Source organism: Amia ocellicauda, chromosome 8, assembly GCF_036373705.1.
Source record: "Amia ocellicauda isolate fAmiCal2 chromosome 8, fAmiCal2.hap1, whole genome shotgun sequence".
Taxonomy (NCBI): Eukaryota; Metazoa; Chordata; class Actinopteri; order Amiiformes; family Amiidae; genus Amia; species Amia ocellicauda.
The window spans coordinates 17056610-17074342 of record NC_089857.1 but is presented as its reverse complement, the minus strand read 5'-3'; the positions used below and the strand labels follow the sequence as shown (position 1 = coordinate 17074342).

The 17733-nt window shown below is 37.5% G+C and overlaps 1 protein-coding gene across 1 annotated transcript in view; it reads right to left on the bottom strand.

Moving 5' to 3' along the window:
• The window catches only part of grid2 (glutamate receptor, ionotropic, delta 2), a 219984-nt gene that overhangs the window by 188436 nt on the left and 13815 nt on the right, over positions 1-17733 (bottom strand). The window contains exon 3 of the mRNA XM_066711696.1: positions 13488-13693. Coding sequence (XP_066567793.1) covers positions 13488-13693 — 206 coding nt within the window. The remainder of the gene's footprint in view (positions 1-13487; positions 13694-17733) is intronic.

Sequence of the window (17733 nt, the reverse complement as noted above, 5' to 3'; positions counted from 1 at the left end):
CTAACAACTGTAATTGTAACTTTACTGGACTAGATCTAGCCATCAATGTATGGCTTAAGCAGACACACACACACACACACACATACATATATATATATATATATATATATATATTGTAACAGTGTGAGAGGCAAGGCTGGGGTCAGGGCGGGTCTTTCAGTGGAGGAGACTACAAAACCCCTCCTCCAAGACTCCAAACTCCAGAAGCCAGCAGGGCTCCTGATGGCCATAGCCCCACCCACCACTTCCCCTATAAAAGGAAGCAGGAAGCAAACCAGTGTGTGCATGCTTGGCTGGGGTAGCAAGGTGCACAGGAAGGCGAGAAGACAACTGAGCGAGAGCAGGAGAAAGAAGGGTGAAATTCACAGTTGACGGATGACCCTTTTTCTGGACCTGGACCATTCTCCCTCTTGAACCCCGGACTGTCTGACAACCCCCCACCGGTACCGAACTTTGATTACGGACTGTGACTACGAACCTGCCTTATCCCTTTATGCTTCTGTCTGCCCGGTGTTCGGCTCTACCGACACGGGCATTTACTGTTATTATTGTTCGTGTTTGTTTTGTAGTTAGGGATTGTTTAAGTTTAGTTGGTGCTCGGACAGAGCTAGGTTTTGTTTTGCTTTTTGACACTGTGCCTGCCATTAAGGGAAGCAATAAAACAACAGCAAGCCTGTTTTGTACCCTCTGCCTGCCTCCCTACTGTGTGTTTCAAGACCAGACCCCGCCTACATAAGGCCCTTTCTTGTGACAGGCCCCCAACCCGTTACAATATGTGTGTGTGTGTGTGTGTGTGTGTGTGTGTGTATATACACATACAGTTAGGTCCATACATATTTGGACAGTAACACAACTGTCATAATTTTAGCTCTGTACGTCATCACAATGGATTTGAAAGGAAATAGGGCATTTTGCCTTCAGCAAGTGAAATGCTGCTCAGTTGGATTCAGGTCAGGTGATTGACTTGGCCACTGCAGAACATTTCACTTCTTCACCTTAAAGTCCTGGGTTGCTTTCGCAGTATGCTTCAGGTCATTGTCCATCTGCACTGTGAAGCGCCGTCCAATGAGTTTTGAAGCATTTGGCTGAATCTGAGCAGAAAATATAGCCCTAAACGCCCAAAGGACAAGCAGGAACTAAAGACAGCTGCAGTGCAGGCCTGGCAGAGTATAACCAGGGAAGAAACCCAGCATCTGGTGATGTCTGTGGGTTCCAGACTTCAGGCTGTCATTGATTGCATAGGATTTGCCACCAAGCAGTGAAACTCCCATTTTAATTCATGATTATGTTACACCGTTCACCCAATGTGGATGTAACTACCCTCAAATTAAAGATGAAAGTCTACACTTAAAGCACAACTTGATTGTTTCCTTTCAAATCGACTGTGGTGACGTACAGAGCCAAAATGATGACAATTGTGTCACTGTCCAGATATGTATGGACCTAACTGTATATAAACTGTTTTAACAATGGCACAATCTTCATTGACAAGGTAGATAGAAAACTGATTGGGTGTTAGATCAGCTTATAAACATGTTATTACTATGTCAATATATTAAAATGAATGTGGCTTATATTGTTATAACATATATAATAACACTGTTATACAATACATTATCGTCTGATTTAAAGGGCTACAAATGTTCAATTTCTTCTACAGAACTATAATCAAATTCATGGGTCACCACTCAGTTGTCTCTTCTCTTCAGTCTTTTTATGAAGACAGCACATTATTAATGGCAGAGAGTAAAATAGAAAGGGGACACAATGAATTTCAAGCAAATTATCCTCTCCGTAAAGCTTGTCATTTGAATAATGTATTTAAAGGCCACATTATTTCTTGCATTAATGGAGAAAATTGTTTGAGCAGCAGAAAAGTTTCCACGGTGACAATGAGACAGGGAGAGATATACTGACTTGACCTTACTCCTGTCATCTTGGGGTGTTATTTAATTAAATGCATGACCCTATTATAAATGTTAGTTTTCATACTAGTAAATGTCAACCACTGATTTCATGGCTACATTTGCTTATGAACTAAATTTGTCCTATACATCCTTAACTTCTGCAAGTATATGTTTTCTGTACTCTCATAAAAAGCCATTTGTGTGTCACAGCAGCATTAGACAGAGCTCCTTGTTGCCAATTGGGGTCTCCAAAAATATTTGAACTTAAGTATACTATAAAATACGTATTGCATATTTTTGACAATGTACTGTTTTCCAGCTATACTTATTGTCAGTTTTATATTTAATGTGTCTGTTTTCAAAGATATATTAGTTATTACTATAATGTAGAAATTGAGTATAACATATAAACAAATTTGTACCTAGGATGTTTTTCATTGCGTGCTTTTGTTCTGCTTGGGTACTTACAGAGGTACATGTTTTCATTTCAGTTTGTAAAAAACATGATAAGCAATAATATCTACAAGCAATTTATTTATTTGTGTAGGTGGCACAGTCACCTCAGGCTGGAGTGTTGGAACAGCGTTTATCTTAGATGACCCTTGTTATTGCAAGATATCTGCTATCCAGGATGTTATGACAACACATCTGGAATAACTGGAGAGAGCTTACATGCTGAAGTTTGACATCTGTGATCATTTGGTAAGTCTTACATTTTACATTTTCAAAGTTGCTTATAGGATGGACCCAATCTAGAACAGTGATATGTATCTTACTTATACACCATAACGACACAAAGTTGCATAACACCATTGTTTTAGAAATTATGGTTTTATCACTTAAGTGGCAGCACACACTTCCAACAGACCATAGACCAGTATGTATTGTCAAATTAATTGAAATTTAATAATTTAAAGGCACGAGTTATCAAAATGGCATGAAAAAAAATCTTCTTTCTGACTACATTTCTCCTTGTGTCCAAAACTGTAGATCTGACTTGCAAATTCCAAAGAAGATATTTAAAAAACATACAGATTTTTGTATATGTAAATAAAAAAAAAAAGTGTACATCAATGGTGTGCTTCATTGCAAACGTTCTCTTACAATTATACTGTATATTATAATTGGCAGAGACCGGCAGCATGTAAGGCACCTCTGTGAATTTCCAAACCAAGCTGCAATTTTAAAGAGCCATCATCTGTAGTGGTTAATGTATGTGGCATCTAGTTCCTATGTTTATTTGTGCTTATTATTATTGCCATGCATTACTGTGAGGCATTCTCGGTACAAGAATTATGCAATATGTTAAGGTTAATACTGGGTGAAAACTGCATTCAATTTATATACACCTATTCATGTAGTTCTTCACCAGACTCAGTCTGGATTCCACATACTTGTGTTGCATGGCCATAAATATTCCTACGGAAGAAAGTATTGACCACTGGTGACTTGTGTAAAATGTAATAGAATGGTATGATTTCATATTAATTTGTTTGTTGTTTTGAGGATGTAGCGAATTAAATCACATTAGGTTTTCTGACAACCAAACAATTTCACTTTGTTTCTCCTATCATATTTAGTAAATTAATAATCTGGATAATTAATATAATAAAAAAGAGAAAAAGGCAAAGATCGTACACAAATTGTAGATGGGGTAAACTTACCAACATCAATTATATTTACAGTATTTGTCAAGTATGAAAATATTAACAGCTTGATTTGGCTTTCACAAAGGGAGTGTAGCAAAATAACACTATGCTTATTGTTTTATTCATGCTGCCATTTGGTGTGCCTTACATCACAGTTAAATTCATTTAAGTCTCATTTTCACAGGACATGTTTTAATTTTTTTTGGGAAGCAATCAAATTTCGACACAATCTTTTAGAAATTAGAGCAATCGCTGCACTAGCCATTCGTTTATATAAAATATGATTATAAATTCTGTAAACAATAAGATCCTCTTCAGAAATTAGGTATAAAGGCAGTAATTTATTAGTCGTCAGTTTCCCACCAAGATTAAAGGAAGCCAAGCTGATCTGACAGATGTGCCTTAAAATCACAAACAAACTACTTCGCTAGCTGTAGTGCTGAAGGCAATAACCAGCATGATTAACCATACACTATCAAAATATTTTTCATACTAATCACCTCATTTATGACACACAATTTCATCTGGGGACAAATAAACCCCTGGAGGTTAAAGCACTGGTCACGAGCCGAACTCAAGACGACTAAAAAATGAAAGTACAATATTTTTTAATTGCTGCACAGTTTTATAACTATATGTAAATACATGCACACCACTGTACATTGGAATATGACTGTTCATCTGTAAATGCACAGCTGCCTCTAATGTTTCTAAATGATCACCGACCACTTCACACAAGCAATCTTGATTGAGCAGGTTGCTACTCTGATTGCAGGGGTGAATACATTTCAAAAACAGCAACAGACGCTGATTGGAAAATTCTCAGGTGTTTGATAAAGTACACCCTTAGCACTGTGGCTCAAATGGTTGTTTCTTTGGATCATCTGTGTTGTATTCCTGTGTTACGCTCCATCCTTTACAATCCATTCAGACACTACATCAATGTAACATTTTCTTCTTTTATTTGTTTGTGTGTGTCCACAAATGTATTCTCGGATGGCAACTGAATGTTAGGTTTCATATTTATCAAGATGAATCAGCTTCTAAAAGTTATTGTTTCATCCATACATATAAGGAAACTAAAGCATTTTCTTTCCATGGTGGGTTAGCTTTGTTGTGAGTTGTGATTTGATTCAGAACTTGGATAAGCCATTTACATATACAGTTGCATTATTTATCAAACAGTGTTTCTAGTGGGTAGACAGGTTATCCATGCTGCATCACTGTTATTGTTCCTCCCTGTCTTTGACTAGTGCCACTAGACCTTCTTTATCATGCTGACGGCAGTAGGGTCTCCCACATCATGTTTCATGCCAAGGATGAGTCAGTGGACCCTTTACTGAGGATACCAAATAACTCACTGAACACAAAACAAGGAAATTACTATTGGAATGTACCAATTGAGCTTCAGAGAATGACCTTCAGAAGTACTCTCTAAAAAAATGTTTCCCAGCAACTGTCTGTACAATACAGCAGTCCAAAAGATGTTTTGCAACCCATTTTCCATCAGAGGCATGAACAGTCACAAATGTGAAAAAAACTACTTACTTTTACCTTAGTTAACCAAGAAACCATGATTGGATCACCATGATCACCATGATCCAATCATGTGCTTAAAGGCATCGAAGACAGAAAACAGGAGACACTTCTTCACACAGAGGGTCTGGAAATCTGGAACAAACTCCACAGTGATGTGGTTGAAGCTGAAAATTTGGGAACATTTAAAAATAGACTGGATAGGATCCTTGGATCACTCACGAGCACTATGGGTCAAATGGCCTCCTTTTGTTTGTAAACTTTCTTATGTTCTTCAGTATGGTCTAAACCTTAACCCAAACCTGAGACCAAGCTAACATCACACGGAGAGGCTGTATTCTGAAACACTGAAGTCGTATGAGGTGAGAGTGATCAGATGTTAAAACAGCTGGTAATCTGCTTGTTCTCTGTCAGACAGAAAGTTTACATAAATATATACCTCATCTGAATTATACAACCTTTTCATCAAGCTGTTACATATGGCAGGAGCTCCAGGTTTTCACAGATAATGGATAACACTTTGTTCTCTGAGCAGCAAAAACATTAACAAATGAAAAAAGAATAAAACATATAGTTTTTTTTTCTTGTAAATTGTAAAATGTAGAAGAATACTCCAGAAAAACATTTATTCGAAACGTACAATTCACCAACACAGAAACAAATACAACACAATATCCTTCTGTGCAGCATATAAACAAATAATCTACAAAATCCTACACTTTCAAATGAAGCACTGGCCTCAACATAATATTTGCTTTACTGTCTGACATGTTTCTGCCTGATCCCGCTCACTAAGAAGTGCAGACTGAGGGATGGTCAAAATCTTCTCCCTCACAACTACAGCTCCCACACTGTGGAGATTTTTAACTATTGTACGGAGTGTTGTTAGAGAAAATTAGGTTTCATTTCAGTCATGATTTTATCTGAAAATACCTTCTAAAACATTCTCTCAATTATAAGTCTTCTCACAAATTTGTACCTGAAGAGCTTAAGCCGCAATTAAAGTACTGCCAAAGTTATTTTTATGGCGTACTCTTCTTTGATGTTTGAAGGGCTGAGTTCAGATTCGCCTCACAGATTATTGTTGAGCACAGGCCATGGGTCAGAGTTGTGATGCAGGCAGGACTTGATTAAACCTAAACTTTAAACTTTTCCACAGGTTTTCACAGCTGATAGCGCTAAGTAAATAACTAGAAAGCAGATGAAGGCAAAAATCTTGGGATCACATGGAAACAGGTAATATTATTGCTTAGAAGATATGGAACCAAAAAAATAAATTAAAAAAAAGGATGCTTAAGGACTTTGATCTGAAAGTTTGTAAGGTAAGGAAATGCCGAGAGCAGTTTCATTGCTTTGAACACAGACCAGATAAATCCTCATAACACATACAAGAGTATGCACTCAGGAACTTGGTGCAGTTCTTCCTTTAATGTTGTTTCTCTCATTACATCTATAATTCAGATCTCTTGCTTAGAAATACAGCAAGCATGAAAAGACATGTGCCTTGGAAAACAGCTCAACAGCTTAATTCAGCGTGCTCTATGCTGGCCATAAACTAGCTGCAGAAGACATTAAACAAACCTGTAAACCACACAACAGGGTGATTTTATTTTGCTCTACTTCTAATTCTATTAATTCTAACATCTATCTATAGCCTTACTAGCTTAATAAAATGAAGGACTAACAAATACACTTTGGTATAACAACATAACTGATTTGTCTTAATACGTGAGGACAGATCTACATATAGTAGTGCATAGTTGCAATAGAAAATAGATACAAATAAGTTGCATGCATACAAAAAAGCTATTCTGAAAAATCAAAACCTATAAATCCAATGTCCAATGTGTCAATCATGTTCCAACCAATTTAGTTTATATGCCAAGGGAAATGTTTTCTATCCAGGAGACCTCATGGTTTGGACTTTCATCTCATGGCCTTATTATCATTTAATTTGAGAAAAAAATAAAAAATCACACGCACACATCACTCAGTACAGGTATGACAGAGGTATGCAAGAGTTTTCTGGTTCATTTAATTTTTCTCCACTCAAAGTCAAAAAGACTTGTATGAATGTTCTCAAAAATAAACAAAACAACAAACACATGAATATAATTCAGGAACATATTCTATTTATGCCATAATAAACATTTATTTAAGCCTAATGTCCTATAAAGTGTCCAAATATTGACTCAATTATCATTTATAAGTATACAGCATCTCAGTCTAAGAAAAATAATTTAAATTTCATAGATTTGAAAGCCTTCTCCATCTGCTCAACCATTCATATTTGTCAACTGAACACATTATACAAATATTCTGCCTCCATACTGTGGTTATACTGGCTACTATTTTGAAAATAAATCTGTCTAATACCCTCATGAGGAAAATAAAATAGAGAAAATAACACTATTAAAAATATAAGTATTAAGTGAAATGAAGTAACTGCTAGAATATAAAACACACAGATAAACAATTCAAGACTAAATCAGCTCTATGCAAGTTCATATCATTAAACAGAGCTACAGGTAAATTGTTTGCTGATTAATTTCATGTTTTAGTTTATTTTTCAAATTTAAAATCCACATTAGGTGTCTGTGCTGCAGGCTGGTGCACACTATGTTTTATTAGTTGACAAATTAATATAGCAGACAGTTTCATAACCTGATTTACCATTAGTTTAGGCTTATATGTGTGTTTAAAATAAATTTGATCAAGAACCAGCAGTTCATTCTTATACAAACATAAGAGCACAAGAAATGTTTATCCCGAGAATAGGCCACTTAAAAAGTATATCTTCCCATCAATAAAACAGTGCTCTATGACTGCTTTATACAAGGTATTCTGCAATCCCAGATGTAAGCTTCTGGACATCTAAATACATCCATCAATAATCACGGGAATAAGATGGATTTGCCCAGTATCCAGAAGAATAACTGTGAAATAACTTTCTTTAGGTACTCAACACTCTATACAACACAATCCAGGCATTTCAAACACAGAGGAATGATCCACGCAGACCAGGGATCTGGATTAACTAATGAGCAGCCACAGCAGCAGATGAACCATAAGCAGAAAGCAGCACAGAAGACATCAGCTGTGAAACTCGTTTCTCTTGTCAGCCTGGACTTTGAGGCAGGTGTTATTTTACAGTGGTATTGACAGAATCAACTGGGGAACATTTTGGTGTCTGATGGTCTCCATCCAGGGTGATATCTCCTATCAGTGTGTGAAACCTGAGTCTTTATCATGGTCCAGGAATCAATATCAGAGTGGGTTAGTAGCAAATGCTTTCAAACACGTGTGTCTCTGTCCTCACTAAACAAGTCTCTTGTTTTCGACATGTAAAGGATAGTGCTACAGTTAAAAGGACCAGTGAGTTGCATACAATGGCTTAGGTTTCTCCTTTTCTCTTAATTGTTCCCAGAGTTATTTAAGAGCCCCAGTCCACTGAAGTCAATACACCAGTTAAGGGAAACTCTGCCAAATTAAGTTATTCAATATGGTACGTACACTCACCTAAAGGATTATTAGGAACACCATACTAATACTGTGTTTGACCCCCTTTCGCCTTCAGAACTGCCTTCATTCTACGTGGCATTGATTCAACAAGGTGCTGAAAGCATTCTTTAGGAATGTTGGCCCATATTGATAGGATAGCATCTTGCAGTTGATGGAGATTTGTGGGATGCACATCCAGGGCACGAAGCTCCCGTTCCACCACATCCCAAAGATGCTCTATTGGGTTGAGATCTGGTGACTGTGGGGGCCAGTTTAGTACAGTGAACTCATTGTCATGTTCAAGAAACCAATTTGAAATGATTCGACCTTTGTGACATGGTGCATTATCCTGCTGGAAGTAGCCATCAGAGGATGGGTACATGGTTGTCATAAAGGGATGGACATGGTCAGAAACAATGCTCAGGTAGGCCGTGGCATTTAAACGATGCCCAATTGGCACTAAGGGGCCTAAAGTGTGCCAAGAAAACATCCCCCACACCAACAAGGCATGATGGATCCATGTTCTCATTCTGTTTACGCCAAATTCTGACTCTACCATCTGAATGTCTCAACAGAAATCGAGACTCATCAGACCAGGCAACATTTTTCCAGTCTTCAACTGTCCAATTTTGGTGAGCTTGTGCAAATTGTAGCCTCTTTTTCCTACTTGTAGTGGAGATGAGTGGTACCCGGTGGGGTCTTCTGCTGTTGTAGCCCATCCGCCTCAAGGTTGTACGTGTTGTGGCTTCACAAATGCTTTTCTGCATACCTCAGTTGTAACGAGTGGTTATTTCAGTCAAAGTTGCTCTTCTATCAGCTTGAATCAGTCGGCCCATTCTCCTCTGACCTCTAGCATCAACAAGGCATTTTCGCCCACAGGACTGCCGCATACTGGATGTTTTTCCCTTTTCACACCATTCTTTGTAAACCCTAGAAATGGTTGTGCGTGAAAATCCCAGTAACTGAGCAGATTGTGAAATACTCAGACCGGCCCATCTGGCACCAACAACCATGCCACGCTCAAAATTGCTTAAATCACCTTTCTTTCCCATTCAGACATTCAGTTTGGAGTTCAGGAGATTGTCTTGACCAGGACCACACCCCTAAATGCATTGAAGCAACTGCCATGTGATTGGTTGGTTAGATAATTGCATTAATGAGAAATTGAACAGGTGTTCCTAATAATCCTTTAGGTGAGTGTATGTTGTTTTAAGTGGCATGTTTTCTTTATGACTGGTAGTTGCTTCTTGTTCAAAGCTCCTCACTGACTAATTTCTGGAGAGAGCGCAGGGAGCTCTAGCAGCACTGCATGGTTATTCCATCTATTGTTCTTATATCTCTTCATGGTGAACACTTGATATTCTCTGAGAACAGTAGAAAAGATGAATCAATAAAAGATGTATATTATAATGGCAATGAGACACTGAAGCATGAGGGCTACTCTACTCAAACCTCAACTCTAGGCAACCAAGTTACAAAGTCTGACATAAGCATTTGTATCTACAGGGTGCTGCGATGTGCCCACTACATTCATTTAAGTTATAACGTTACCTTGAAATAAAGGGGAACCTTACACCTCTGACCTTATTAACTAATATATTTAATTTTAAATGTAGATCATTAAACCCAGTAGCACTGTCATGGTGTTTTGTGATATCTCATATTTTCTCCCGGGAGAGAGATGTCGGGGTTAATTTGAACTGCTTCTCCTGCTGAACACTAATGGAACATGGTTGTTCTCTTTCAGACAAAAAACACGGAAAGTCCTGTTGGACCAGCAGTGACTTCAACACTCGGTATTAGTACCTTCATTGCCAATTTATTTCACAATGTATTCCCTAAAGACTGTGATTGTCTTTCCTGTTGAGGTCAGCAGGGCACTTCGGTGACGCAGGTTCAGTGATAAGAGAAGGCAGTCCTGCACTACCAGGGCATTATGAGCTTCTGCTAATACAGAGCAGAGTACTCAGGGTGGGAATGTTCTACTCTTTTATGAATTTGATTTGATTGCTTTTAAGAAGAGGGTCATTCATAATTAAAGGGAAAATAGAGCTGCTTATTTGAAAAGGAGATTAAGTAGAATTCTTTGCTGAGTTTCCAAACTTAGGGAAGCCAGTAGACTATCATCATGAAAACAAGATTTTAATCACACAATTATTACACATATGTCAAAATACTGCTTAATTCTGCAGCAATCCGGTATCATACTGAGTCACACAGAACAGTTATAAAGGGAGCACTAGAATGTCTGTGTGATTTGCTTGTAACATTACTATGCTGGTATACTTTAATGTTGGAATAGAACCACCTCAGGAGACGGTACTATGTTGGATCTCTATAGCTATGACTTCTGTGTTCTATACAGTTTTCCCCTACCAACCGCGGGTGTTAGGCTCCTATGGTTGCCAAAATCACGGTTGGCAAGACTAAAATCCTTGGGGGAAAATGGGGTTAGGTTCCACTGCTGCGATTTACACTAATTTGAGAAATATATACCTGTATGAAGAAAAATACGTTACCAGTGAACAAAAATACTTTAATTTACCTTTAATATTGATAATGTTGATGATGATGATGATGGGTGGTTGGTTTGAGGGATGACAGGTGGTCCACCTCCTCAGCTCAATACTTAGAGGCCATGTTTTAAGGCAAAAACTAATTAAAAAATACATGAAATATATATGTTTTACAATCATTGTACAATGTCACAGTTCCACAATGTGTTTATGAAAGGATGACTGGCCAAAACTCTCTCGGGAACACAAAACTGTGACTACGCAAAACTGTACAAGTGGATACTGGATATGTGGATACTGTAAACCATGTTAGAGAAACCCCCAGATGGCAAGGTATTATTGTAGCATTATAAAAGAGGCCCGTGTTGTATTCCACAAAATTAACTGTGCTGCTAGACCTGAAATTTAAAATTCTAAATGTTAAAATCTGTAGGAAATATCTTTGAGATTTATTTTGATAATTTAGCTGGTTGATTTAAATGATGTGAGACAGGGGAGTTAACTGGAGTGATATATATGTCAATTTGTGGTGCTTCTAGAAGAACTGGGTTAGCATCTTGTTGGTAGAATGTGAGATGAAGCCATATGTCTGAAGTTTTTGACCTACATACAATACAGGTCACCACAACACTCTTTTTCACTGTATCATTGTAGCCTATGCGACAAACCTTTTAATATCTAGATGTCATTCTATCAGAGCACACAGAACATTAGCACAGAAATCCATATCTGCAAGGGTATTATTATATGAAGGAACAAAGAGAGGCAGCTCATTGAGGAGAGAGTATTATCATGAATCATTTGCACAAACACACACACAACTCTGCTTGTTTTTCTGTTTCACTTCTAAATCATCAACCTTCCAGATATACAAGAAGAATAACAATCTTTTGTGAGTAAAATCATAAAACCTTTGTTCTAATTCCCAGTTTGCACTAATTTCAAATTACAGATCAGTTTTACACTTACTTTCCGACTCTGGAGCGTGACTAACTTGTTTAATAGGTAAAAGCATGAACCAGTATAAATATGCCAGTATAATAGATTATTTTTTTCCCAGTGTGTAAGGAATTAATCAGAAATTCCTCACTACAACTGAGTTGTTACAGTCCCAGTATACTACAGGCGTAGTCAGTGTCTGGGGGGCTTTAGAGAACTACAGAAAATGTCCTTCGCAGTTTCTCATTTTGAAGGGCAACATTTGTAATGTATTTGACTTTGCCCATTTTAAATACTTTTTAAATTAAAATTACATGTAGACATGCAATACCCAATTACATCCAGTTTCCCTTTATATTACTTAATTAAAAGTAAATATCTAATTAACCATTGTCAACCTAATAGCCCCTGCATCACTTTGATCAAACAGATTTGCTTCAACTGGAAAGCTGTAAGATTAACAACTACTGCAGATCAAGACATCATGCTGCAAATAATTCTTTTGAATGCTTTTCAAAGCAGACCTAATAGATGTCTAATGGTGACTTCCTGCTGTTATGAAACACTGCATGCTGTTATTTCTAAAATGTTGTGAAGTAAATTGTTTCAAATAAGCTAATATTCACCATCTAGCACAGGCATTTTAATATAGAGACCTCTTTCAGACATTATCTGCATACTGAACATCCATCCTAATATTGCTCGCTCTTTTTATGATTGGTTTTTCAAAGTGAACGAGAGTGAGAGAGTTTTCACAGGTTAAATGCATTTACTTCCTACTTGGAACTTAATTTCACTAAGTTTTATTTATAAACTCATTACAAAAGGAGAACTGTGCACAACTTTAGCCACACGACTTCTAATTACCTCTTCTGTCTATTTGTGCGGTTGTGTCTGTCTGATTAGTTATGCACAACTTAATTAGTGTCCAACTGGTCTATAAAAAGACAGATGACAGGAAAGTAGAAGGGCAAAGTATGAGAGAAGATGTAAAGAATGCCAGTTTTCTAAAGCAGTGATCTTGAGACCTGGTAGAGAGCATTACTAATTCAAGGTTAATAAGTGTCTTCAATCACTGACTAAAGATTAAGTTAATCTTGACTAATTAAGCCAATTATTGGTTCAATTATGTAACTAGAATCTCATCTGAATGACAATCAGAAGACCCTTTGGCTCTGTGACATAGGTTGGAGAAACATGGTTAAAGAAATACATTGATTTAAACAAATAAACAAAAAGTAAGATCTTGAAAGCTGTCAAAGTAAAAACAAAAAGCCTAGGTTTATAGAAGCATGATAAAAAGTAAAAGTAACTTTTGCATTTGAAAACATCAATCCAATCTAATTGCATGAGACATTTAAACACCAACAACTACAAGAAAAGAGACGACACATCCCAGCTTCTCAACTGACAGGTGAGCGATTGTGAGAAAGCCCTACCTCAGCGATGAAAGCTTTGGCGGTGACAGGACTCATGAAGAGAATAGCTCTGCGCAGTGTGTCCCGGTACCGATGCAGCTCCTCCACACGCATCGTCCTGAACATAGCTGTGATCATCATGTTGATGTTGGACTCCACTTTCTGTAAGGATACATCCATCCCCTGCTGGGAGACCTTGTCAAGAAAGTCTTGGATACCACGGATATCTGTAAATGTCAAACAAATATATCAGTGCCTTTTCTACTGACGATCAAACCACTGAACATTAGAACGTTAAGCACTATTATATTTAAAACTTAAAAAAAAAAATCCTGAACATCTGAATCTGCACAAATAAATAAAACAACTTTGCACAATTTCACAAAATATTTTGCCAGTGTTCTAGAAAGAGAAGCCCATTTCAAATGACCAAGAGCAAAACAGTAACGCACTATATTAAATTACTGTGTTTCATTTCTCATTTCACAGGACATTTTGATGTACTGGCCCAAGTAGATTAGTATTTAAGGAATGCCTGTCATTTCAACTATCATGCATTTGATTACAGCCGATTCCATTTGAAATTTGAAGCAGTGGACACACACTTGATGACTGTGGCCATAGTCCACTGAATACTGTGTAATAAGTGTCAGTCTGGGAAAGGACTGGTCTTGTGTAGAAAGATTCAAATGACAGTTCTTAAAGCGACAATGTTCAATTTTCAGCAATCTGCAATTACACGAAGAGTAGATAATTAAACTAGAAATAACAAGCATAATTCTGTACTCCATTATAGAAACATGATTATAAGATTATAAAACAACTTTTATTAATGGTCCCCTGGAGAAAGTCATGACCTCATTGGAATGAAAAGCTGGCTCTGCCACTGCTTTGTACCAAAACAGTTTTTAAACTTGTGATTCGCAACTTAATTAATGGGTTTTAATACGAGCAACTAATATGCTCTCTGAGCAACTAATACTCTCTCTGACCGATGACCTAATCTGAACCATAGAACATCTCTGCTGATATCTCTTTTTTCAACACCATCCGAGTTTTCACAATTTTAATGAAGCTGCCAAGGAGACTAAACTCCCTTTTTCAAAGGAACCACAGGAAAAAATATGTATAGTGTATTGTATTGTTGTTATAGAACATAGTCCATCATTTAGTCATTTTTTTACTTTCTCTTCTGCATTTCAATTCTGTACAAATTCTGATATTCTCCACAACATCATTTTCCTATCTGAACCAAAGAGATTTTTTTTTGGACAGAAAAGAGAACAATGTTGTGGAGAGAACTACAGGAAAACATAATGAATATGTCTGCAGCCCACCTTGAAACAATTTAAGTTGGAGTGTCTATGACAACTTTGGCTAGTGGAGAATATAAAGTTGCCACTCCAGTCTATTGTTTTAAAGTTCATTATTTTTTATGGTTGTTCCTATGTGCAGGGATTGGTATGAATGCATGGATGTACACTCACCTAAAGGATTATTAGGAACACCATACTAATACTGTGTTTGACCCCCTTTCGCCTTCAGAACTGCCTTAATTCTACGTGGCATTGATTCAACAAGGTGCTGAAAACATTCTTTAGAAATGTTGGCCCATATTGATAGGATAGCATCTTGCAGTTGATGGAGATTTGTGGGATGCACATCCAGGGCACGAAGCTCCCGTTCCACCACATCCCAAAGATGCTCTATTGGGTTGAGATCTGGTGACTGTGGGGGCCAGTTTAGTACAGTGAACTCATTGTCATGTTCAAGAAACCAATTTGAAATGATTCGACCTTTGTGACATGGTGCATTATCCTGCTGGAAGTAGCCGTCAGAGGATGGGTACATGGTGGTCATAAAGGGATGGACATGGTCAGAAACAATGCTCAGGTAGGCCGTGGCATTTAAACGATGCCCAATTGGCACTAAGGGGCCTAAAGTGTGCCAAGAAAACATCCCCCACACCATTACACCACCACCACCAGCCTGCACAGTGGTAACAAGGCATGATGGATCCATGTTCTCATTCTGTTTACGCCAAATTCTGACTCTACCATCTGAATGTCTCAACAGAAATCGAGACTCATCAGACCAGGCAACATTTTTCCAGTCTTCAACTGTCCAATTTTGGTGAGCTTGTGCAAATTGTAGCCTCTTTTTCCTATTTGTAGTGGAGATGAGTGGTACCCGGTGGGGTCTTCTGCTGTTGTAGCCCATCCGCCTCAATGTTGTACGTGTTGTGGCTTCACAAATGCTTTGCTGCATACCTCGGTTGTAACGAGTGGTTATTTCAGTCAAAGTTGCTCTTCTATCAGCTTGAATCAGTCGGCCCATTCTCCTCTGACCTCTAGCATCAACAAGGCATTTTCGCCCACAGGACTGCCGCATACTGGATGTTTTTCCCTTTTCACACCATTCTTTGTAAACCCTAGAAATGGTTGTGCGTGAAAATCCCAGTAACTGAGCAGATTGTGAGATACCCAGACCGGCCCGTCTGGCACCAACAACCATGCCACGCTCAAAATTGCTTAAATCACCTTTCTTTCCCATTCAGACATTCAGTTTGGAGTTCAGGAGATTGTCTTGACCAGGACCATACCCCTAAATGCATTGAAGCAACTGCCATGTGATTGGTTGGTTAGATAATTGCATTAATGAGAAATTGAACAGGTGTTCCTAATAATCCTTTAGGTGAGTGTATATAGTATTCAGTCAGTCTGCAGTCTTCCCTGGTGCACAAACAGTGAAGTATGAGCATCTTTATTTTATCTATCCATCAATTCACTCAAGAGAACCTTTCATAAGAGCAGGCAACATGGATGGAATTTAAATGCAAGTAATTTTCTGTTCCAATGACATCGGGACCTGAGACAAACATCTAAACCTCGGTATGTGCCTGAATAATTATTTTGGGGGAAATCTTTCATAGAATCTTGATTTATAAATAGTATAGGATATTTGTTTTTATTTCTTTTTCTTTTTCTTCTTCTTAATCAAGATTTGGTATTAAATTGCTTTATGTTTACCACAATGTCTTAGTTTTAGCTTTTTCACAAATTGAATAGGCTACACATAAAATACAACTTTACCTATCTTGTTACAATGTTAAATAATAAATGCAGCAATATGTAGTATGCAATTATCATATGACATTGATGCTCCCCCAACCTCTTATTAGTGTGTATGTAAATACATCAACATCAATGCTAGGCTCAAAATAAAGAGGCCTTATCTGCACAGGACATAAAAATATAATTTGACCAACAGTTGCGAGGGCGGTATAACGAGATTAATCGCAGAGTCAAGAAGGTAGGTATGTGACAAACTGTGAAAATCCCACTCGTGAATGAATCTCCATCTGTGCTGGTGCTTCACTATAAGCAGTTTTGACACCGCATCAATGTGTTCAAATTGTAGTGTGGCCATTACAAATACCCTATTACCTATGTGTACACACTCCAAATGTTATTTCGTAGACACAAATGTATACACTGAGTGCATAAAAAGCAACAAAGTGACCAGTTGATAACAGTTTTCACTATAGCGATCATGCTCAAATAAACTCCTGGCGTTTACTTTCTAATTAGTGATGGTCTTTGCAGTGTATTTAGCAGTTTATGATGTTAATACTCATAGAAAGTATGGCTAAAATTAGAGACAGACAGCACCATGTCACCTACAGTACCCAATTTTTATGTGTAAATGACACTTTCAAAAATGCCTACATATAATAATAAAAAAAATAGGTGTCCTCTGAGCAGAATAAACTTCACTTCAGTGTGAATGTTAAGATATTAAGTATTCCAACTAAATATGACTCAAGCCATGACATACTCATTGGTGGTCTGGATTGCTAGTAGAATATGTTGTTCTCAGTACTTAATGAGATATCCACCACAGTCTAACCTAATCCTTACACCTGTTCTGCATAGATTATAAGATGATTCATTGGACCACAGAACTTTTCAGCTGTGTTTTATTCCTACAGGAGCTAGAAACTGTTGTTTTTCTCAATGTTTAAAGGTTCTACATAATGGTAAACTACTACAGAGGCCCACAATAAATAGCTAATTATTTCAGTCAAATCTCTTATGGCTTGTCAACCACTGAAGCTTTCTGTTTTGTTTTGCCAAAGCACCATTTCTATTACTTGTCAAAACATTTTACACAACCTATCAATATCTACTTAACACAGGAGGCATGATTTCTGCACATCACTCCAGGAAGCCATTGTGTTGCATGAGATGTTATTGAAATGAATCTA